Source organism: Metopolophium dirhodum, chromosome 9 (assembly GCF_019925205.1).
Source record: "Metopolophium dirhodum isolate CAU chromosome 9, ASM1992520v1, whole genome shotgun sequence".
Classification (NCBI taxonomy): domain Eukaryota; kingdom Metazoa; phylum Arthropoda; class Insecta; order Hemiptera; family Aphididae; genus Metopolophium; species Metopolophium dirhodum.
In genome coordinates, this window is record NC_083568.1 from 11,214,577 (window position 1) to 11,241,549 (window position 26,973).

Consider the following 26,973-nt stretch of genomic DNA (forward strand, 5'->3'; position numbering starts at 1 on the left):
AGTTTGTATTGAAATCTTGAAACTAAACATTAAAAAAAAAAAAATTGACTTTTCCTCTATTTGAACGTCACTATCTAACCTCTCATAATTATTAATTTAAACTAACATATCTATTCAACTCTTAATTTTCCAAAAATAAACCTAAATTCGTTCCTTTAAAATAGTTACCAAAATCTTAAAAACTTATAGTTAAAAACAAACTAACTATGTATTAGGTATACTTTTTTAATCAACTAATGAAAATATAAAAACTCACACAAAATGATCTACCGGCCAAGATAAATCTATGGTTTACATAAGCAAAGTGTGAGAGGATTATCAAAGGATTATGTAAGCGTTGAGGAACAAGGACAAACGTACATATGCATAATAAAAGACGCACTGCTGTTTGTCCACGTCTGTAACTTAAGGCCAAATTTATTTCAATACCCCCCTAAATTCACACCCCGTTTGATAAAACACGTTCAGCAATGCTTTTTTAAACTCATATTTTAATTTATTTGAGTTTTAACCAAATTTATTCAGAACTGTTTCGAGTGTTGTTTTAAGTAAAAACGTGTAGGGATAGGTAGGTAGGTGGATACTATACAAAATAACTCAGATTAATTATTTAAAAAAAAAAGTACATTGTACTAAATGTTTGTATATTATCGTAGAGAGTATTATAGAGAGCGAACGCGTACTTCTCGTTACATTTTACACAAACGACTTTGTGTTTTTGAGTAAATTGTTAAGCCACCCGCTGCAGGTGCGCTTGCAGAATATAGTAATTTCAGACTTAAAAGTCGCTTATAATAGCGATCGAATACAGTCCGTGACGTACATGACAATGTTATATAATATCGTTTTTTCACTTAAAATTTGACGACGTAAAAACAACAAGCGACCGTCGCGTCGTCCGTTAACACCTGCAGCATTTTACCGATTCCATAATATTATATTATTAATATCGATAGGTACCTACCGACTTTTTTCCGTTAACACCTGCAGCATTTTACCGATTCCATAATATTATATTATTAATATCGATAGGTACCTACCGACTTTTTTTACCGGGTGTGTTTAACACAAAGGCGCAGGGCCAAAAAAAAAAATAAAAATAAAAAAACCTAACCGTCGCGAGTTTGCAATATTATTATTATCTCGCCGCGCCGTCGATATTGACTTTCGGTAAGTACACGAAGTTACGCGTACCTATATAATAAATTCAGCTATCGCGCGTGGGACATCGTGAAACGCCTGCAAGTTATAGTAGTTCTATAACCAAATTATTTTACGCGAATACATCAACGTATAGTTTACCGATAGGTAGTATAATAATAATAATAGTATCGTATCAACCCACCTAATGGTTCAGAAGTCGACGAAGCTTTTACGACGGTAGTAATAATAATAATAATAATAATAATAATAATAATAATACTGATGATACGACTGCGTCTATATATATAATATACAATATCGTTATTATTATATAAACGCATTTCGAGCAACAGTTTGACGAACTTACCCCACCCCAGCCGTTCGGCAGAAACCCATCGTTCTTGGTCCAATTATCGAGATTGACGTAGAACAATCCGGCGCTCATGAGAAACACCCACGCAGCCAAGTTGATGGCGTTCATCAGATGGTTAAATATCAAACTTTTTTTAACGCCAGCTGCAAGGAGCACCATCATCAACAGAGTGATGCCCGCGGCCAGGATATCCGGTTTTCCTGTAACGTGATAAATGTTATATGTTAAACTAATGATATATGTTTTGCCGGTGTCGTCGCATAAACGTATTATATAATATTATAATATATCATGTGCATAAGTACATCATAATATTATTGCAAGACAATAAGACCATCCACGACGTTCGTTGCGATAATCACCGCAGATTTCCCATATAGGTATACATGTTATACCGTGTTTGAATATATAATAATATATGAATAATAATTAATCATTGATTTCTTTACAGAACACCTCCATTTCGTACCAAACGCATAAACATGCAACTTCAAATGTCTGAGGTAACGAGGCGAATCCAAAAAAAGTAGAGACAAAAGTTTAACACAATAAATTATTATATTGCTAATTTTAAACGTCCCGTTTGACCACGATTTATACGCTGAAAATGCACATACTTTTCAAATTGCACTTAACATGAAATTAAATTGCAATTAAAAATGTATACACGGTTCACTGTGACGTGGAATCTAATTGCTATAAAACGTATCTTTGTATATTTGAGTAAAAAATCATTTTTATTGCATACTTCTGCAGCGTGATAACATAAGGAGGCGCTTCATTTGGTCATAATATTCGTAGACAAAATACGATGAGTTATCTCGCATTAGTTTGCACTATATAAACGAGTATTTACGTTTTAGGTTATTTGAGTGACTATGATGGTGGGACATACACTAAGCCGACAAAACAACAAACAAAGAAACGATACCAAATATTCAAAAAAAATTTTAATTTCCGGAAAATATAAAAAAACGACTAATTTTAAACTTTCTATGCACACCAATAATACACTTAATTGGAAACATGATTATTTTTATATAACAGTTTGCATAACTAACTTTGGAAAAAAATGCACCATTAGTTTTATTATATTGATGTCAATATAACCAACGAAAACCCACAATTTCATACTTATAGGACTAAAACAAACTATAATTTTTCAATAACATTGTTACTAATGATTATTATTATTATCTTGTAATTTTTTCCAACATGCTTAATTATATTCGTAATATTCTCATTTTGAACACTAATGTAACTGTTAATAAAAGCTGATTGGCGTTGACTACCTATATAAAATAAATATAAAATAATATATTGAATATTGATATACCTACGTGACAAAATGTCTTTATTTTGATGTTTTTAGTACCCCTAACACCTGTTCACTGTTCAAATTTCATTGACAAAACATATATTATAGTGATTTGATGGTCATCATAATACGAGCAATATTTTTTATTTATTTATTTGAAATACAAGCCCCAAGGTATTCAGTACAAAAAAATTAAATATACTTATACTAGTTTGATAAAAAAACATATATATAGCAGATATTATGTAACTATGTGATGAAATTTGAAGCAATAAATTTTAATAAGACATATTAAATTAATAGTATCAACTACCTATGTTATTTACGATTTTAAGAATCTTTTTTTAGAAGTGTTTATTGTAATTTAATTTTATAAATTATTTTGAAAACCAGTTATAAACCAGAATGATTTAACCTAATCATTAAAAAGTTATAAAAAAGATAATACCTAATGAATGTGTATTTTAAATAATTTAGGAGTTAAGGAAATTAACGCTCAGAATCTAACTTAACCAATAATAAGTTCTTAAAAATAGTTTCTAATCTTGTTAAACACGCCATTACAGAGTTTAAATTATCCTACTAAAAGCAACTCTGTTAATGTGTTTTTTTTTCAACAACGTCAAAGACGACGAAAAGTAGAACAAGTAAATTTCAATTACACTAGATTAAGATTTTCCAATTTATACACCCACATTTAAACCTAGCTACCGAAGCAATACTGTAAATACAGTGAGGTCGAATTCGTTTCTGTGACGAGTTAAACGACTGAAATCCCGGATAATTTAATTTAAATCTAGCTTAACAAGCATTATAGCGATCTGCAATAATTCTACGGAAAAAATCTTGCCAAAATTGCTTAATCAATAACTGGGTCATGCATTAATGTCGAAAAAGTGTTTTGAATAAATATTTTCTTTTACGGTTAACCCGTATTCATGTATTCAGTTTAAATCGTGCGCAAGTAAAAAAATATCCGTCTGCTCTATATTTTATTTTGTGTAAGGGTAGTGGTAAAGGTGTTTGGTGAGACGCCATGGTAGTCGAAATTAATCAAATAAATCAGCACGATAAAGATGGCGAATTTTTCGAAAGTGCCAACATTTTGTATACATTTGCTTTAATGACGATTTTAGAAAAATATCTATTGAAAAAAATATGTGCCAATATACAATAAATAGAGTATAAGAGAAGTTCTGCTTAATTTTTAAGCTTTTTGACCGGCAAACATTAATCAACCAGGGCCGCAGTTGAAAAATTATTTTACCGCTCCATCTCACCATCTCAATGATTCTCTTTTATATAATTATGTATATTTCAATGGATTTTATTTTTATTTTTTTTTCGGAAAAATCATCAATTATTTATATATTATTTATTAACTGTTAGCGCACATAGGTATAATATTTCTCAGTAAAATCAAAAAAAGTGTACTGTTGAAAAAAATTAAACTTTACGTCATGACTGTTGATTGAAGAATTTGTAAATAGTTAATGCTCATCGTTATTACTGATTCTATATAATTATAATGGGTTCATTGTTCATGGTGCAAATTAACTCAATATATCTTTCTTCTTGGTCTTAAATGGATGTTATCGTATTCAACATAAAAAAGGAACGCTTAATTGAATATTATTGGTAACTTGTGTAAACCTACTGAGTTGTATATCCTTAGATCCACGTCAGTATTTTTGGATGAATTTATATACAGTTATTTTTTCATAAGAAACACATAAATTTATGGTACGGCTTTTGGTATACTTTTGGTGTTATCTAAATTCAATGACTTGAAATTACTTCTGAAATGTGTAATTTCGTTTGGGAAACGATGCTCGTAAATCATCTGGAAACTATTTTTAAAGTATTTTATTTAGCCACCCTCAACAATTTGGTGCTCGGGAAATTGCCCTTTTCGGATCCCCCCTCCCTAAATGTGGTCCAGTAGCCAATCGTTGATGTTTGGACATTTGGTATATGGGTTATTATACCAGTAACCAATCAAAGGTGACAGCTATTGTATTTTACCGCTGTTCAAATAATTAAACTTTCAACTGGTTGTGTGAGTTGTTTGAAAATAAATCGTAACAAATCCACTACGGATAAAACGTCAACGATGACGTAAGGTTTTTAAAGTCTTGATGATATAATACTTAGTCACTTATCAGAGAATACTCTACGAATGTACACTCAGGTGGACAGATGTAATAATAATAATAATAATAATATGTCCGAAGAATAAACAAGATAAAATAATTGAAACGTGCGCCGTGCTGGAATTATAATTACCAGGAAGTAGCTTTTATTAGACGAAAAAAATCAAAACGTATTTATTATAGATTCGGTACATCCGGTTCCTTAGGGACTCGATCGACAAAATATTGTTGCGTAACAAACGATTTAAAAATAAACTTTTGTTCCGTTTTCCAACAATCCCTTTTTCGATATAATAATACGTAATACTATATGACGCGTTTCACCGTGCGATTTAATGAGCAAAAAATGATTTTATTTTATTCCTGTTTTTTTTTAATCCGAATAGTCAAACGCGCACAGTATGATCGTTGAATACAGGTCGCATATCCCTTTGGACTTTGATCTTGTCATAACTCATAATATAATAGTGTTATACACACGATTTACCAAAAATTTACTTGCAATATAAATCTATAAAACATGAAGTACCTACTTATTCTTGTCGTAACAAAATGTACACCGTAAAATATTATAATGCAATACAAATCGCAGATGGCAGAGTCGGGCATTTGTACGTCTTTTGATATCCACTGTGTTTAACTCAGATTTCACGGGGGTGGGAAAAAACGAGAATTCGCAATGTTAATATTATAGGTACCTTTTTAAGGATTAAAACACATTCGTTACTGCTGCTGAACTAAAAAATACGACAGAATTAAAATTCTCGTTTCGTTCTTACATAATTTAATTATAAGTTCACGTTTTTTTACGTTTAGAACCTTGTTGTACATCTAAATAATTAAATATAATCTCGGTAGGAAAGAAAAGCCAATACGGACGGGGAAACCCGGGAGGGGTTTCGGCGGCATACGACACCCCCTTCCACCATAGTTTTGTTAATTAATACTATTATTATACGAGTACTAATAAAACAACGTTTTAAATGTATTATTATACACAATTGTGTAACTAAATTAAAACAAATACGTGTGTGTGTGAGTAATGGTGATACCCCCTTAAGAAAAATCCTGCAGAATACGCCTGCGCTGCAGGGCCAGTAGTGCCAGTAATATTTCGGAAATCCCAATGTATGTGTTTAGTTTTAAGTTTGTAATTTTATGTAGCATAAACATTTAATTTGTTTCCTAAAAAGTAAAAACAAAACAGTACGACTCTGCGCTGAGCGTGTTAAGGGGTATAAAAAAAGATATAAAAACGCTGTTAGTAAATATTTTGTTTGAGCTTACGGCGAAAACGTTTCCATCATCATAATCGAATTACCTACCTCTGCAGACTGCATACATATGATATTATATTGTACAATATAATATTATTATAATAGTGTATTCGATCACGCTACTTTCCGGAATAATTTCTATGATCGACGACTGATGTCCTAACAAAGTTTTCGGGTAATTTAATAAAATAAAATATTATGTACATAATACTGAGTTTCCTATTCTCGGTTCACCGAGAGAATACGACTGCAAAGTGATGACGTAGGCTGTTGCGGCGGAGTACGAGACGTTTTGGTTTGTGCGCAATCACACATTTTCTCAGTGAACGGACAATATTAACAATAATAATATTTATGTAAAATCATTGTTTTAAACAGCAATCGAATAATCACCATCAACATAACGTGATATTAATTACATGTTCAGTATAATTATACATTGTATATATATAAATATTGTATGGAAACTATCACAATATTAATATAATATGATATTGAATTTTGCGGGACGGTTTCGATAAACAACAAATCAGATAATATATAGTAATATTATAACTGTACCATATATAAATAACTGTTAATTTTTGTATATTATGTATAAATATTGTAAACTACATATTATATAAGACAGTTCAAAATAATATGATCTCGTCTAATACCCATCCGTTATATATATATATATATAAAATAATATATTATGTAAAAATTACACACTATTCCTAGGTAATTGTATACAGAAAATAATAATAAATGTCGAAACGAAAATAATTATAACCTATATTTTAATCAGTATTATTAATAATTGAAATTTATTTTTGCTATTCTATACAGTTTTACATAATATTAATTATAAGTGTGATAAATATTTTATACATAGATACCTAATAAGACCCTAAGACATTTGAAAAGATTCAATAACCTATTAAAAAGATAATGAAACCAAAGGACTAGATATTTTTATATTTTCAGTTGTCACTGACTTAAAGTTAATTAACTAAAATTTTCCTTCAATGCTTGAGTGGAAACTAATCATTCAGTAAATTATTAAAAATAGGTAATTATTATCGATTTAGGTACGCACTTATAAAATTATTCATCAAGAATAATTAATTATAATATCAACTAGTATACACATAACACAACTAATGATACAGTTTTATAACATTGAATATAATGTCAGAATATTACAAAAAAAATAATTTAAAAATGTCGTACGTTCCTAACATATTAAAAATAATAACTATATTATTCCGTAAATTATATCAAACAATGGCGTAAAAGACATAACGAGGAATTATGTGACATGTATAATAATATACCGAATATTATAAATGAGATAAAAAGGAAAATACTGGAATGGGCAGGTCATGCGTGGAGGAAACTTGAAGCCATAATAAAGACGATTTTACAAGAGAATCCAAGAGGGAAAAGACCTTTGGGAAGATCCCGAATGCGATGGGAGGACTGTGTCAAGAGGGATGTAGCAGAATTCTACCAGGATGAAGATTGGCGCATGTTGACGCAAAATTGTGATGGATGGCAACAGTTATATTTGGATGCATGGTCTAAGACCTTGACAAAAAAAAAAAAATTATATCAAATACTATGATGTTATAATAAATCTGCTTTCAGTTTAAAGATATTATAAAATATAAATATTTGCATATATATATTTATTTATCTCATGTATACTGTATACGTACATTTATGAGACATAATTTTTTTTTCAAGTTAGAATAAAAATATCTTATATTCTTTACACGTCAAGCAACCTACTGCCTTGTGTGTGTTATAATAAAGTTGTGAACAATTGTTCATACCTATACATTTGAATGACAAAACGTGCTGTCAAATATATTTTACTGTTATATTCAAAGTTTTCCGATTTTATTAAAACTGCAGAACATTTTCAAAATGTGCTATAACATTGTTATAATATGTCTGTTATGTTTCGATCACATTTAAAAAAAACGTTATTATAAACACAACAGATAATTCTAACATAACAAAGCACTTTTTTGATGGAATTTTAAAAACTTGAATAATATATAGGATTATGCCAACGAACCGATTAATGTTTTTGTTATTTACTCATGAAACATTATTTTCATTCGCATTGTCTATGTATTGTGTGTCACGTTACTTAAACAATATACATTTTATGACTATCACCAATATGAAAAAAAAAAATTCTAAAATAGAATTTGTTTAAAAGTAATTGAAAAGAAACTACTTTTTTAATCTTTCAGCGGAGGCTAAAAACTTTTTAGCTTTTTGAAGTGATTTTAAATAAACGGCATAAAAAATTATAGATTTATTCAAAACGTTTTGTTTTAATACAAGCGAAAAATAAAATAAATACGTAAGTTAAATAACTAACATTTTTATTTAAACACAGAAACAACTTTTTTGTATTCAATAGAAACGTGTAGTATCGTGTTCATTTTTCATTCTCGTAATTATAATGAATGTAAAACTAAATTAAAGCAGCAATGATATACATATCGGTTAAAATAAAATATGAAACAAATCACACATGGCAGTTTAATGGTGAAGATAAAAGATATAAACCTCCTTGAATGTTATAATTAAATTTATGAGATAAAAAGTATGTTTTGATTTATAGTAGATATGAAGCTATTGAAAAACAATTGGACAATTTATCATTTAAAATTTACAATTCTGATTAATGTAAATATTGTCAACTTAAATTTTTAAATCCACATCCAATATGAATTATAAATTTCAATGAAAATTGATATGATGCACAATATTATATTTTACTGTAATATGAAAACGATAAATACTTAATGATTGATTTCGTAATTTTCGGTACCTGCAGTGTTTTTTTGTTGCTATTTAAAAAAAAATGTATGTTTTTTTTTTTTTGGTGGCAACCCTGAACATAAAATCAAAAAGTGACTAGAGATTGTTATTAGAAAATATACACATTTCACATATTTATGATTTAATAAGCACTGCCCTACATTATTTTTATTTTCTTCATTTCATTTTATTACATAAAAATATCCACTCGTTATCCACAAACATTTATTTATAGGGAGTTTTTTTTTTATTATTATTACTAATATAATAATATTTATTGCATAAATTGAAATTTTAATATTTACTCCGGAAATGATTTTTCTTTCTATACGCGAGACGACGCAGAGTCAATAACTTTTTTTTCCCAGTATAGATTTTATGTTTGATTTTATTCAGCGTATAGTATAATATACTTACTCACTATATAAAATACTATTACTATATATTATTATGTGTACACATAACATGTTGGTATATGATTTGAAACTATAATATGGCCTACTTTTCGAAATTAAATAATCATAATATTATTTTCTTTCCACGCCTTATGATTTATTAACAAATTCCTTTACGGAAAACCTCACATTTATTGTCCACGGCCAACAGTATAATAATATTATATATTATCCTATCTCTACCTATATTTCTGCGTAACAGCGGGCGTGTCGAGACGACGACGAAGCGGAGTTCCTGCCACCGTTTTTAATATTTATAATATACACCTAGATTAAACTAACACGAATCCGACCGCATTGTGATGACGCCCGTGACACGGAAATATTAGCCTCGACGGTTACCCCAAAGCTTTGCAACATCGCCTCGACGCATATTATTATAATATTGTATCACGGTTGTCAATATACGCATGGAATATACGAATACAAATCGATGATGACAGATAACAATATATATAGGCACGTATAATATACGCACTGATATAACCGTGCATTTATTACTTTCGGAACTTCCGACAAGTTTCCGAGCGAATGACAAAAAAAAAAAGACTATACGGAAATACTATTTTAGTTAGGTCTATTATATATTAAATATTTTCTCAACACGTGGGTAATAGTAATGATAATACCGCGATAACCGACAATAGGCATACTTTATTTCAAATTCGAGTTTACATCTTTTTTTTTTAACAATTAAAAATGATTTACAAATACAATTAGTGCAATGAGTGAATTTGATAAATGGCTATTAACAGAAGTTTGCGTTTATGGGTAGGCACTCAGCTGCGCCACCCGATAGGGTTTAGAACTCTAGAAATTCTTTTAATACAAAATTCCTCAATTCTTTCTTTTAAAATATAATATATTGATAACAAAACAGTATATTACGCTTTGTTCCAAAATGGGATATAAATACCCATCGCCCACACAATTTTGATATTCTCCGTATTAAACATTATCGTTTATGTTTATTAACTGTTGCTTACACAGACATGATCGAGTCGCTCCCCAACTTTAATTACGCCATTCACTCGAATTACATCCGTATCGGATGAATAATATTAATACATCACATTATAATACCGATATAAATAAATCAAAATAAAATAGGTATATTAAACTAAAATAAATCAATATTTAAAGGTTCACATTTACTTGCAAATTGTAATGTCGTTAAAAAATACTTTTAAAAATATTATTAAATAAATTATATAAAGCCAATATAAATTTGAATTCTACTATATAACTTTTTCGTATCTAAGGTGATAACCAATTAATATCATAAAATACATCGATATATTATCAATATATAATAAGGATGTAATTGTGGAAAGTAGGTATCATATAGTATTTTTAATAAATAAATTGATAAGGCAATTCATGTGTGCATTAGGCATGAAAAATTGGATGTGTAAAAATCTGTTACTGAATCATCATGTTTCTCATAATTATAACATCGTATTTAATTTTCACGATTATAATATTTAAAAGTGTCTAATCGTTGTTAATATTATATTACAACAATAATATTATAACGAGCTCACTAAAAATAATTTGTTTTATAAATACAAAACTAAAAACTTACATGTAATTCTCATAGGTGTAATAACAACAGATTTAAACAACCTTCAGAGGATTAAATGGATTTACTGTATTTTATATAAATAACATGGATAACTAGATAATTTGAATAAAACCCCCAGAGACGGACGTCTCACGAAGAATTCGAGTGTGTTAGTTGATATAATTAAGTACATGTTTAAAAAAACAAATAATTTGAAACAAGCGATTGTGGAAGTAAAAATGGAAAATTGCTCCTCAAAAATGTATCCAATAAAGACTCTTAAACGATCTACTCTTGAATCTAACTATGTCCAAAAATCTCTAACAGTCATTGCCTTGACATGCACAAATCATACTCTCACGGCTACCCGTAACTACATTATTTAAAAAAAAAATAACCAACTACCACTGTATGTATTAAGTTGCTAACTCCACAGTTCCACATCCTCCGATCTACTTTCAAATTCCAACCTTTCCAATAATAATCAAGGTCAGGTACCTCATATATATACTCTCATAGAAATGGGATATGATTTTAAATTGTTATGTCGGGAACCAAACTGGTAATACGTTATCCGAAAAAAAGGTCAAATTTGAAGCATTTCTCAAGTGCCATTTCAATATTAAAATCCTATAGTAAGTATTCAGCCCTAAGCTCGTGATATTATGTATGAAATATCTATGAGTTAAACAGTGGAAAACGCTAATTTTGTTACTTGGGATAGAATGATTTTTTCAACGATCGCTGGTTATTTTGCTCAGAACAATTGGCCACTTCTTATTTTCCTCTCATGCCTTTGAAGTTAAAATCTTCGTTGAATCCCCCTCTGCCCGCCACAAAAGTCTAACAAACTGAGATTTCTCCTATTTTTTTTTCAACTGCCCAAATTTTTATCACGGCCTTTCTACCTGTTTTCCTTCATAATTCCTCAAATTTTCACTCAAATATTCAACATATTTGTTCCTCCCAGCATTATTCCCTCTATTTTGTCATTCATCAAAATGTAGTTTTTATATGCTTGTATACTTTTGCAGTTTTGGTTAATTTTATTACCTCCTCGTCTAATTGAGTACCACAAAGTTTCAATTAAAAAAGAAAAAAACGGTGATAACAAAAAAAAAAAAAATTAACAAGTAGGTAAAATTTACCTAGGTATATGTTTTAAATAAAAATATACCTAGTTTTAACTTTGAACATTTGGATAAGACTAAAATATGAACTATATACAATCGTCAAAACCTCCTCTACCTGTATAATATTATAATGAACTTACCGAGGAACCCTACGTAATTCTGAACGGACGTGCTAATGGCGCCGTTAGTGAGCGAGTCCAGGCTCGCACTCAGGGCACACGCGCATGCCGATGTCCCTATGAGATACTCGAGCACCATATTCCAGCCAATCAGAAACGCTATAAATTCGCCGACGGTGACGTAACTGTACATATACGCGGAACCGGAAGTGTTTGGTACTCGGACTCCGAATTCGGCGTAACACGCACCTGTAAAAGAGATAACAAAATAAAATTATTAGTTTTTTTCTATTTTTATTTTTTTTAAACGGAATTTCAATATAAATTATTATGTCTTGACCATTATCAGGTCTAGCAATAAGTACTATGTTCACTGTAATTCAAACTCATATTACAATAGGGTTTTGGGCAACAGTTGAGATTGATTGTGATAGAACGCAAATTAAAACACAGGTATACATTTTGATTGTTCACCAAAATACCAAATGGTGAATTTTGTTTGAATTTGATATATATTACTATAACTACGACGAAAAATTACTGTATTATAAAAATACGTACAGGAAGTTAATATAATGTTATTTAAACTACCTAGTATTTTTTTTTTCTCGTTTCACGTGAATCGATTCGGAGACGATTTAGACGGATAATCCGGATTCGAGGATATAGAAACCAACGATCCGGATTCGAGGGTTGAAACCGGAATATTGCGAAAGGCTAGCTGATGCTTTATCACATGCACATTGTACATATACTATATATATTATATATACTAGCTCATCCATTTATTGATCAAAAATAAAATAAAAAATTAACCGATTGTGAAAATAAAAATGAAGTTACGACATAAAATACGTGCGATATCAATAAAATTCGGTTTGTTGGTTTCAACTCACGAAATCAATTTATGTTTTACTATGGAATCGAACAATACATGTGATTTCAAATCACAGATATATAAAAATACTAAGTAGCCGATTTCGGTATTATTAATGTCACAAATAAAACGGCCACTATTCCTAATTTAAGAGGTGAATGTTTATATTGTATAGTTTTGATAAAGAACGATGTTATGATATTAACCATATTAAGATTTACGGTGGATATAATATCAAATAAACTATATGAACGTAAGTTGTGAATCAACAGTTATTATTTTATTATGTACAGTTTTTATATTTTCATATTTAATTTAAACTTTAATGGACAATTATTATTCTGTACAACTTTCTACATTGAAGAACGAGATGTTACGGATCTTGAACTCTGGTTCCACTTACGGATACTTCATTAAAAATTAAAGATATATATTTAAATAAGTATTGTAACTTGTAATTTGAAATAAATTGAATATGAATGTGTTGATATTTTTTAATAGTATCTTAATGTCTCATATCAGTTAAAGTTATAAATAGTCACCTTTTAGCAACGAATGGTGGTCATATTTTTATTGGAAACATTATTTTATACGTATAAGACATAGCAATCGGCTATCTAGTATTTGTATATATCTTAAGAGTATAAAATTAATAATTGGGAAAATAGTCAAATAATATTATAATATTAATAGTGAAATATTTAACTCCACCTATTCATAACAGTCGGGTCGTTAAGTGCCCTAGTTTAAATATTCATAATTTGTTTTTTCATTAAAAGTTATTTTTTTTATTATAATTTTAATAATAACTACAACAATAATCATAACATTTTTTAAAATTAAATGCAGATTTAGTTTTGTAATATTATAAAATTTTTTTTAAATGATACTCGATGTACTATACTATAATACGAAAAATGAAACAAATTGATTTCTGAAAATTCTTTGGTTAGGTTAGGTTAGGTTTACATATACGAGCGAGTAGATCGAAATAGGTATTTTTTATTTCGTTTCGATAACGATTCAACGAACCATTGAAACAATCTATCTGAACTCGACGGATCAAAACCGCCAACCTGATCCATAGACAAATTTTAGCCGCCTATTAGGACGAATTTAACCCGTAAGCCGAGTGTGAATGGATTAGAGCCGTCAATCTAGTATGAGCGGATTAAAAGCATTGATTTTACCAGACCGAATAAACAGACAATTTCAATCGGACCGCGTGGACATCGCTAGTAAATTAATATTAAGAAACGTGTAATCCAATTGATTCCTACATGCATTCAAGCGTGGAACAAAACTATAACATTGATTAGTAGTTTTAGTTGCATGTGCCACCAGCTGAACAGTGAAAAATACTTGATAAAATGAGTTGTAACTTTCAGATTTCATTTTAGTTTTAAAACGGATATTACGGTGAGTAACCTGACTTGGGTTAAATCAATTTATTATTACCGCTGTATTGTTTTCTACACATCTGAAAAAAAGTATATTATACTGTTTCGGTTTCAAAAGTGATGATGTTATTTTAAAAGTTATATCAATATAATAATATGAACCTCTCCACACTGATCAAAATATACCAGTTATAGTATTATGTTATTGTATACAATCTAATTATTATTAATTGTATTCTCTTACCAGAAAACAATGACGCTACAGCGGCTATAATAAATGAGAGGATGACCGCAGGGCCGGCAAACCTCCTAGCAACCAGTCCGGTGACCACATACATGCCTGTCCCCAGACAAGAGCCGACACCCAGAGAGGTCAAGTCAATAGTGTTCAGACATTTCTGTAATCAAAAAACATAATAATATATGACATTAGTGTGTATCTCATTCGTAATAGTTAAGAAATTCTACATATAAAAATAATTGTATTTAATCAGGTAAATTTGTTGACCGTTATGAGTCGTAAACGGAATATTATGTAATCGTAATGTTATATTGTTAATTATTTTATTATAGTGTTACATGTATACAAAAAATTGTATGTTGGCTGAATAATATATAATAATATAAATATATATTACGCGTGTGACCTCTGAGAAATAATTTACTTTGATTTTACAATTTATTCCGCGTGTATAGCATTACGATATACGTATACATTATAAATCATTGTATATTATCATATTATTTTAATTAAATATAACTTAAAATATATTTCGTTCGAGGTAATAACAATTGTTGAAAAATAAAAATCTTTTCAAAACGGTTTTTTGTTTAATTCGGGACGTCACGATTTTAAGAGAAAAAACTCGTGTTGTAAACTGTTTACTTCCGACGCCGGACGACGATATTGATTTTCGAGTGTCGCGGCGCGCCGTGTAGGCAATTCCGCTACACGGATGTCTATGGTGGTACGCTACACGCGGAATATTCGTCGAATATTAAATGTTGTGTGCATCATCTCTCTCACCCTCATCAGTCGATATATACGAATGCACTATTGTGTTTATCACGATAAAATTACATTTTCTTTTTCACAAATTCGAGCCGCAGTTTTCTCGGTTTTATTTTCTCGAAAATACAATAGTAAATTATCGGTATCATAATATTATTTTCTCGTTCCCGAAATTGAATAAATATTTGTATTCCACGTGAATTTCGTTAGTTTTGTGTACCGGCCACGTCGAGCTGTGGTAGTGTGTGTATATATCATTATTATGATGTGCGTTTTAAATTTAGACAAATGTCATGCACCGTGACCATTATTTGTAAATAAATAAAAAAATGATATTCATAAATACATATTTGCAAAGAACGTCGTTCTGTCATTACCACCATTTGAACAGCCAACGCGATTGACGTAACTCGATATGACTAATACTTGTGTACAATCAGGTGTGATCGATTCTGTCATAAAAATATAAAAAACCCGATACACGCATTTAATTCGTATTTTTTTTTAGCGTTTAATGTAATTCGATAAGGTAGCCGATACCTTATATTGTACCTATGTATTATTAAATGTTATTCTCAAATGCCCCCCTCCCCCCCAAAAAATAACTATCCGATTAGATAGGAGTGATCGACGACTAAATAAAACTGGTAATAACGACGGCGTTGTTGATTGTTTGAAAGAAAAAATTGGTTAGCGGTCGTCACGATCGACGACGTGAACGATTGACACATTGTGGATGGCTATACCTATAATGATGATTAAAACGGCTACGAGATAACTGAAACACAAAAACATGTCTGCAAAAAAAGTGTTTTATGCATTAAAAAAAAAGCATTCCAAGTACTTAGGTTTTTACACGAATCATGTTTATAACTTTATCTATATTTTTCAGTAAACTGCACATTATTTTTATTTTATTTTACATTTTTGCGGGGCTTAAATTACATTAATAATCGAGAACATCCAAAATATAAAATATACTATAGTTTAGTTTGAGTTTAAGCAGTACTAAAACATAATAACATGGACATAATGATTAATCAGTTTGAAAATAAAGATAAGCTATCATTTTAAATGATTCACGATGCATATTAATGAAATTGACCTCATTAAAAATTAAATTACCTAACAAAAGCATTATCGGGAAAAATTAATCAGTAGGTAGTAGGTACATATGTTTTTAAAGAAAGGTACAAAAAATAAATTTGAAAATAATTATGAGTACGAATACCAATTCTACTTAAATCAGTACCCACATTGAATATTATTATTTAAAAGATAATAATATAGAATTAAAACATCAGATAACTTAAATCTAAGGCTGAATATTTAGTGTCCGCTATTTAAAAAAAATAATTAAAAAAAAAAAATTAATCAGTAGGTAGTAGGTACATATGTTTTTAAAGAAAGGTACAAAAAATAAATTTGAAAATAATTATGAGTACGAATACCAATTTTACTTAAATCAGTACCCACATTGAATATTATTATTTAAAAGATAATAATATAGAATTAAAACATCAGATAACTTAAATCTAAGGCTGAATATTTAGTGTTCGCTATTTAAGAAAATAAGTTTCCTGAAATAGACGTATCTATTAAAGCTGACTGTTAGACCGTTAACTATAACTATATGGCGACCACATACTTGGAATAAAAAATTTTTTTTTACATATTTCTAATAAATAATAAATATATAAATATATTATAATACATAAAAATTCAACTGTCGTAGTAAATTCTACCAAGTATAATATATGACTACTAAAGTGTTATAATATAAAGAGAATCTTTTAGAGATATGGCATATTATTTAAATTTAATTTAAGTGTAAAATCGTAAAATCCTGCAGATACATACTAAAATATAGTTGTTGTAGTAAATAGTAGGTAATATGATATTATGATTATTTAAGAAAAAGAAAAAATATCATGTTTACCTTCATCGCCGAATTTATTAACTGAAAATTGAATTTTTCTCTAGTAAAATAATACCTAATACATTTTATGGGCACTAACGCCATGACTAACTGACAAGTGTTTGAAGTAATAGTTAAGCACGTGTCTTATGAAAATGTCAATCATTCACATGGCTTACGATGTTTAGATACAGGATAACAATACACGATAATATATTATTTAGGTATATCGGATATTTGAATCTCAATAATATTGTTTGAATGAATAAATGTAATTATTTTTAAAGGGTTTTCGAATGTATAAAATATACATTCAACATGAAGTAAATAAAAAAGGGGGCCAAAATAGATTTACAATCCAACTAGAACCTAAGGATTTTCCTATGCGTTAACTTTGTTTAATTAATTTTATTTTCCTATGGTTTAAAATGCATGGATGTTTAGTAATATTTATTTTGTTTAAGGTAAAACGATTACATTTCAGTTCCAAAAACATGTGCGTGCTTACTACCTACTAATGGACACATTTACTGGAAATAAAATATTTATTTAATATTGGTGGGTACTAACTCTCAGTTTTGTATTTGGGTGTATAAAAAAAGATAGTCTGCATTTAATTGCTTCTGTTTGGAGTTATAGAAATATTGGTTTTAAGAGTTTTTTTTATTTTTGGTTAGTTAAAAATAGCTTTTCAATTCTGCACTTCTATAGCTTTCAATGAAATCAATTGGATTAATTTGACGCAATTCTAAAAACAAAAATTCTAAATATTTGATATCGCAATTATTATACAAATCATTAATGTGTATAATAAAAAAATAAAAAAAAAAAATTTTAAAAACACACTTTTCCATAAAAACATTTAAAAAAAAATTTTAAAAATTGCACTAAAAAGACAAAAATAATTCTCTGTACTTAAAAATAATGAAAAATTTATTGATGAAAAATTTAAAAGTGTGTGGTGCTCATACACTTGACATATATTCCCAGTCACTATCTTATAAACATGATTGAACAAAGAAGTGTATGTGAGACTTTCCTTGGCTTTTAAATTTTTCATCAGTAAATTTTTCATTATTTTGCTCTTATACTTGACATATACTGCCAGTCACTATCTTATAAACAGGATTGAACAAAGAAGTGTATGTGAGACTTAGCTCGGCTTTTAATGTTTTGTATGATGCACCACACACTTTTAAATTTTTCATCAATAAATTTTTCATTATTTTTAAGTACAGAGAATTATTTTTGTCTTTTTAGTGCAATTTTTAAAATTTTTTTTTAAATGTTTTTATGGAAAAGTGTGTTTTTAAAATTTTTTTTTTTATTTTTTATTTTCTACTTTTTAGTTGAAAGTAAATATTTTTATTAAACGTTTAAGAAATATGTTATCCGGTGTTTTCGGTACCTATATCAGAATACCGGTATAATGTTATTTGGTAATAATTACCGTTGTTACCATAGATATTATAATAATGGATAGGACACGCCTATACTTGCTTCGTAAGAGGTTGCGGTTTTTTTTTGGGGAAGAGAGAAAGTTCAATATCTGCGAGAGATATTACGGCGACGTCGTGGGGACAATCCTTTTTTTTTTTTTTTGGTCCATGTCCCAAAATGACAACGGATTATTGTATTGTCATCCAAGACCAAGGTCTATACCAATTTTCAGAATTTTTCATCTTCAAAAAGTGCCTCAAATCGAGCGCGCAAGATTTGATCACAGACAGACGTGAAACCAAACTTAAGAAAAGTGTTAAAAAATGGACAAATTTCCGTTATATTTAAGTTAAATTGAAAAATATTATAGCTATATTATGTTATCAACATTTTATAAGGCCTGAAAATATATCCCAATTTTAATAATTATTTTGTTTAAAAGCATTAGTCACAAAATATTATTTTTATAAGTGTTTAAATTAAAAACATTTTTTAAATTTGATTAAAAAACAAATAACGACAATATGATTAAATTGTATTATAATATGATTTTGAATTTAGATAAAATGCGTTTTGGTTTTTATTACTCGGAATTATGAATTATGACACAAGTATAAACAAGCATAAAATGCAAAAATGTCACAACAATTCAACTAAAAGTTGTTCCGATTTTTAATCTAAAATATAGAATATAATTTTCATATTATTATACATAAAAATAAAATTATATTAAAAATTGTATAAAGATAATATTATTATTAGTAAATCAAGAATGCCTGATTATAAATTTAATTAATCTGTCCAAAGTAGTTAGAAACTTAACACAATGTTCACAACTAAACCACTATTATGAAAATATATTATATTATATTATTTATGCTGGTTGGATCATAGTTATAATTATATGCACATATAATCCTCAATGTTTCTAAAATCTAAATAATGTCTTATTATGTTATATTTTAATACATGTAACACACTTATTTAATTAAACGAAAGAATAGTTTTCATAATGGCATAGATAAATAAATAAATATTAAAATCGAAATAAAGCTCGTTGCCATTGAACAATTATTTAACTATGTCATTATAATTATAACCATACTGTTATATAATAGGAGCCTTACATAATTTATAAACTAAATCATTCAAAGGAAAACAATTTATAATATAGTTACCAAGTTATACTTATTTTTTCTTTTGAAGACTATTTCTCATTTGTAAGTAATTGTAAAAATATATTTATGTAAATAAATAATGTATATTAATATATATATTTATTAGTCGTATAATATTATCAATTGGTATATTATGTTTTATTATTTTTATTTTTTAATTTGTATTCCAAATTTATTTATTTAAATCTTTACGGTGTACTACCACGAATTAAGATCAAAATGTAATAAACGAGGTGAAGGTGAAAAAGCTAGTTAATAATAATACAAAATATTATGTATTGGTTGGAATGTAAAATATTGACAATAACGAGCAACTATGTTCATAAACAATTTTGAAAATAAAATGTCACCGATTTCATTTGTACACCACACTCTATTAGTGGTTATTATTTAACGTCATGTGATATGGCCAAAACAATTTGGTGGTTCAATGATTTTATAAACGACACTGTCATCAGAAAAAAATAATATAAATGTATAGAAAAAAACCAACTACAACCATTTTCTAAGGATAGCGTTACAATATAGTATACATAATATGTATAATATCAGCAGCTAGACAATCTCAGACTCGTTCTTTATTTTTTACTATCGTTTTACATAATACTTATAATATTATATAATATTATGTTTTCGTAATAATATTTTATACTTTAGAAAAAGCACATAAATTAGACTAAAATATTGTTAAAGATAAATATTACAATAAATTGAAGCTAAAGGTTTGAATAAAAACCGACTTTACAGCAGAAAATACGTGTTGTTACGGAGCAAATGTCTTGTAGTGAACTGTTAAAATCAATTTTTATTAATAAATCCATTATTTTATTAGATAGGAAACAGGTACCCACCACGCAATTTGATATGTAACAAGGTAAAAAACAATGCGTTTACAGTACATTATTCTCGGAACAATGAGCGGTAATAATTCATATCGTATTGATCGATGATTATGTAAATTATTGATATCAAAAAAAAAATAAACTGGTACCTTTAACGATAGTATTTGATGTATACGTTGTACGAGGGTTACTAATTTGTTTGTTTGATTATGAGCCTAAAATAGGTAGACCACAGAGATTTATCGTGTACATAATTACTCATAACCTCGGAATGTTACTTAATCATGGCCGTGAAATAATACTGTTACAAGTCGCATAGTTATGATATTGTTATCACACGTGGTTAAAACGATTTTGACATTTAATATACGTGCGACAATATACTATTTCGTTCCTCTCTTATACGGTAGAAAAAAAATGTTAAAATCGTATAGTATGTTTTATTGTATTTTAATGTCGTTGGGATGAACCGATTGACGATTTTTGGGAGGTATAAAACATAGATCACGAATAAAAATTGTAATATTAACGTCGTCGGTCGTAGCATATATAATATTTTACGATGGTATTATCTGTACCGATTTTACGGTTTTCGAGAAGTAGCGCGGTCGATACGGATAATATCGACCGTAAACAGATTTCAGCTTACGAATTAAGGAGAGTGAAATATACGAAAGAGCCCCGTAAATATCTGCAAACCATATGTCCGGGCTATCGAGCAGACAAGCTGGCGCCGCACGGAATTCTAGTCATCGTCGAGGGGTCATCATCAAATACGAGAAAAATGTCGTTTCGCAAACATTTCAACAGTTGTCGCGTTAACCGAAGGTGACGGACGGCGATTTGTCACGGTGTGTAACCTCCCGCGTAATTGGGTCGTTGCTCTTCGCAGTCCGACTTTCATATTATTATACTGCAGAGTATATATAATATTATTATATCGTCCACTTGTTTCGCCATGATATTCCTTCGTATCGTGTTTTTTTTTATGTCCGCGGACACGGTACGACGGGTTTTTATTGCATACACGTGTAAGTACCTATATATCTAGAGAGAAACACACAAGCACGGACACGCACGCGTATATACAACCGCTCTCTGGAGAAGGTATATAGCTGCGGTGTTGTAGCCCTGCAACGTTATAATAATATCTTGGCCGCAATATATGTTAATGTTTTCGCTCTACGATTCTCCCTTTCAACGAACCGGCCTTCTCGCCCTCGACCCTCACCCCCACCCCCATCGACCGTCGCCCACCACCCGCTCGCTTGTAAGTATACCACATACCCTGTTGTACACACGAGGTTGGCGCCTAATCAATATTTTGCCGCGTAGTAGGTAAACGCCACATACGATCACCTGGTATATATACACATCACGACGTGTATATTATACGCCGTGAGCACCGGACTCCATCGTTGCTACCTCATCACTTCGCCCCTTTGTGTTAGCCGCGAACGGACTGTAAATAAATTTAATATGTGCAGAAAGAGGCCGGTAAATTAGATGGGGAGAGAAGATACGGATGACGACCAGAGCGACGGAGAGAACCACCCGAGTGTTTAACCGCGTGTAATATCCTTAAACCATACCTATGTGTTTTGAGCGATCTCAAAAGGTTATGGGCGAATGACATTGCACCGATTCACCGTCAAAGGAGATTCGATATGCCTATGCGGTCCTGACGTTGAAACGCGTATAGCGTTCTTATACCTTCCCAGAGTTGTTCTCGTTTTGAATATTTTAAATCATTATAATATTATAATATGATACGTTATTCTAAGCCGGTGAGTTTTTCGTTTTTTATTCAAGCATACGGCAGCTGGGAAGGAAGCTGCAGTGATATGGTTTTTTGACGATTTATTTTTTATGTCATTTATATAACCGTGCGAATTTTGATTGAAGCATACGTCACTCGTAAGATATTTTTCACAATTAATTATCGTCTCTCGATATTCTCCGAGAAATTATTACATTTACCGAACACAGTGTGATTAGAACAGTCAATTAATGGTGAACACTGTTTATTGACAATCTATATCTGCTCAGATTATTTTGTCTTAATTTAGATAATAATATTAGTTTCGGTCTTTTAGAATCCTCATATGTATATTATACATTATATTATATATTAATGAAATATTATTTAATTCACCTTCAGTTTCAAATTAAAAACTGTTTCCAGTAAAAAATCTTAAGCTAAACGTTAGAATCAAAAATGTATTTGAAAATTACTTTTTAAATCGTAAGTTTGCTTTTGCAGCGAACACCAACATTTTATTTTAATAATTTAAAAAAATACAAAGTTTATCGAAGTTATGTTACAATAAACTAATTTTTTAATATATATTTTGTGATTTTAAGTCGGATGTATGTCTTTTATATAAATTGATTATAACATTTGGTTTTATAAGTAAATATATATATTTTTTTTATTAGCTCCTAGTATGAATTCTATGGTAGCTCTACAATTATATAATTCTGAAGAGTTAGGATACGATTAGAGGAAATCAAATCTTTTTTGTGCACTCATGAATGATAAATTAAATACTATATTCGTTACTGAATAATTGTTCGTTTTTATTTTCAACGTTTCTATTGTTTTTGTAATACTTGTGCACTTTTCAGATTTTAAAACAAATCTCAAAAAAACTCCAATCAAAATTAACTATAAATAAATTAAAACTTAGATATTTATAACGCCCTCGTCAAATTAGTTGAATCGCCTCAATAATAAACAACTGCAAATTCGATAGAAAAGTTTTTAAATAAAAAAAATGACGTAAATTAATGTTGTCGTACAAATTCGTGACCTTTTATATTGAACAGCGTTAAATCTGGAATCAAACCACTCACGAATATATTATAGTGAAACTTTATAAACGAAGTTTTCGAGTTAAATGAACAATATATCGACATCGCTTTCACCTGTCGTGAATAAACGTAGTACCATTTTTCGTACAATATTAACTTCTATCAAACAAAATTACAATAGTAATACAATTCACCTTTAAATGTTTCTTAAGTCATATATATTATATATCTTCTCTATATTTTTTTTTTTTTTTATTAGGGTTAAGGCTTCGACTACTAGGTCATTAGCCTGTGGTACTGTAGGGGAGAATACTGTAGATTTGTTTACGCGTGTGTGTTTGTTTTGATAGAATTTTTGATTTGGGCACCCGTGGGTATCTGCCATGCCCAGGTGGGGGATGGTGGCACTTGTTCTCCGGACACCGTGAATTGGCCGAAGAAAAATGCCACCCACGACCGAGGTATCGAACCAGCGCCGGTGTGCGTCGCAACCGACGCCTTAGTCCGCTCGGCCACTCCGTCCCCCTCTTATCTATATTATATTATATTATATTATTAGTTATTACATCTTACAAAAACACAGTAAATTATAGATTTGAGCGGTTCATTATAGCGGCTATACCGATATCAGACATTAAAATATAAACACATTGGATTTAACTGTGTATTATGTATAATAATTAATTTTAAATCTAACCTCTGAAATATTTTTACCCGAAACAATGTATTGTTGAATAATCTAAATTCAACTTAAATATAGCCATACATTTATCACAGCCGATTTCAACCTAACCTAACCAGCCGATTTCAGAAACGATGACAATATTGAAAACAATAATTGATTTAATTGGCGCCGAAGTTTTTAAAATGTGGTCTGTCAATTTCAAAGCTTCGCGGCCTCAACATCTTAATTATTTAGTATAGAGGTACCCTAATATAATTATGTTTATTCATAACCATGGATTAAGTATACTCATGCTCATTATAAAATTGTGATGTAAATAAGAGGGTCATGGCCCGACGTTAGCATGGTCTTCGGCGCCCACTGAACCGATACATCGATAATAATCCGTAAACGATTCACAAACCTCTAATATACCGTTGAATTTCGTATACCACACGTCTTGTATTATACTTGTATTAATGTATTGTTGTATTAATCACTATAAACCTCATGAAAATAATTTATAAAAATCGTACTTTTAATTTCGTTGGATGGTGTGGATCAAATCGTCCTGTTGGGCTTGATTCACCCTGAAGGTCATCTAAGTCTTTTGTTCTGACCATGCGTGTGATCAGAGCTAAGCCATCCCTCCGGAAGTCGGTTGGCAATTTAGGAACAGACATGATGATCTTCTTATTGCGACTAATTCGTTATCTGAAACTCTAAAAACAAATATAGGTCAAAAATTATTTTTTTAAAAAAAACGTATTTAATAGAATATGATATTCTGTAGGTATAAAAAAAAATAAACAACTTATTATAACACAGGTGCTAAATGTATTAACATAAATTAGATCACAGGCTATAAGATAAAACGTAAACAAACATTTAAATTGTTTAATCTTAAGTTCAGTAAACTTTTCATATTGTAATCATTTTTCAAAATATAACATTAAAATATTTTAGATTCTGAGCGAGGTGATGAATGTATTGATTTTACAATGATGTGTGTTTTTTTTAATTTTTTTTTGGGTCTGTCATCACCTTTTAGGACAGTAAAAGTGCTTGGATTTTCTTCAACTGTAACTTTTCTGTTAGAAAAGTGAATCTAGTTGGTACTTTAGGGGGTCAAAAGTAAAAATTTCCAGCGACGTGACAAACAAAAGAAAAATTAAGGAAAAACGGGAATTTTTACGCAAAATCTGTTTACGAGAAAATCGATTTTGGTTTTGGGTGCAACTCTAAAACAAATTACCGTATATATATGAAATTTTGATTAAATTTTAGATTCTGAGCGAAGCGATGAATGTATTGATTTTAAAATGATAAGTGTTTTTATTTTATTTTATTTTTTATTTTTTTTTATTTTTGTGTTTGTCATCACCTTTTAGGACAGTAAAAGTGCTTCGATTTTCTTCAACAGTAACTTTTCTGATAGGAAAGTGAATCTAGTTGGTACTTTGGGTTCAACCATATTTTTACTTTTGGGTCAAAAGTAAAAATTTCCCAGTAGTTTTCAAAAGCGACGTGAAAAACATAAGAAAAATTAAGGAAAAACGGGAATTTTTACGCAAAATCTGTTTTCAAGAAAATCGATTTTGGTTTTTGGTGAAACTCTAAAACGAATAACCGTAGATTTTGATAACCTTGAGAATTCATAAAAATGTTTCTTTTTAAATCTAAGATTTGAAAATGTAATATTATATTACTCATAAGTTTGTTTACCTATATCAAAAAAAAATGTCAACAAGAAACTTAAATTCAATTTTTATGAGCGTCTGAAATTTATATTTTTATAACATTTGATATTCACTCGATTTCTCATGTGACAATTTTCTTATTTTATTGTAATTAAAAAACGAATGACTGTAGATACTTGAAAATTAAACTGAATGTTTACATTAGCATTTTCTATACACGATAAAATTTTGAAAATATTTTGACTCTTTTTGAGCTGTTTACGGACATTGTCAGTTTTCAAATTTTTTAGTTTTTTTTTTCTATAAAATTTTATTTGTTGGGTAAAAAAGCGTGAAAATTTAATGCAAGGCTCCTGATGTATTGTTACAATAGTTGTTGAAAAATATTAAAAATACATAGGCACAATTTTTTTTTATAAGCATTTTAAGTTTAAATTTTGACAAAATTTAATAATTATTTTGTAGTTAAAAATTTATAAAATGTTCAACTTTTATAGCTAAGGATTGAAAATTTAAAACAAGGTTCCACGTAAATGGGTAAATATATAAATTACTTTATTCACGATATTATCATCAGAATATTATATACTTAATAATATCATAGGCTGATTGACCGTTTTCGCTCAGAATCGTTTTTCTTATACAATGATAATATATCATTGAATTCAAATTTAACACCATCCATTATAGTGACCCACTTGTGACCTACTGTACAGCAGAGCGACATCCACTTACCCACCTTTTTTTTTCTTAAATGTTGTACAATA

At 29.4% G+C, this 26,973-nt stretch overlaps 1 protein-coding gene across 1 annotated transcript in view; it reads right to left on the reverse strand.

Moving 5' to 3' along the window:
• LOC132953095 (cationic amino acid transporter 2) overlaps window positions 1-26,973 on the reverse strand; it is a 108,061-nt gene that overhangs the window by 48,133 nt on the left and 32,955 nt on the right. Inside the window, exons 2-5 of the mRNA XM_061025664.1 lie at window positions 25,043-25,228; window positions 14,883-15,036; window positions 12,383-12,610; window positions 1,511-1,716 (exon numbers count right to left, since the gene is read on the reverse strand). Of these exons, the coding sequence (XP_060881647.1) occupies window positions 1,511-1,716; window positions 12,383-12,610; window positions 14,883-15,036; window positions 25,043-25,189 (735 nt within the window). The 5' untranslated portion in view covers window positions 25,190-25,228. The remainder of the gene's footprint in view (window positions 1-1,510; window positions 1,717-12,382; window positions 12,611-14,882; window positions 15,037-25,042; window positions 25,229-26,973) is intronic.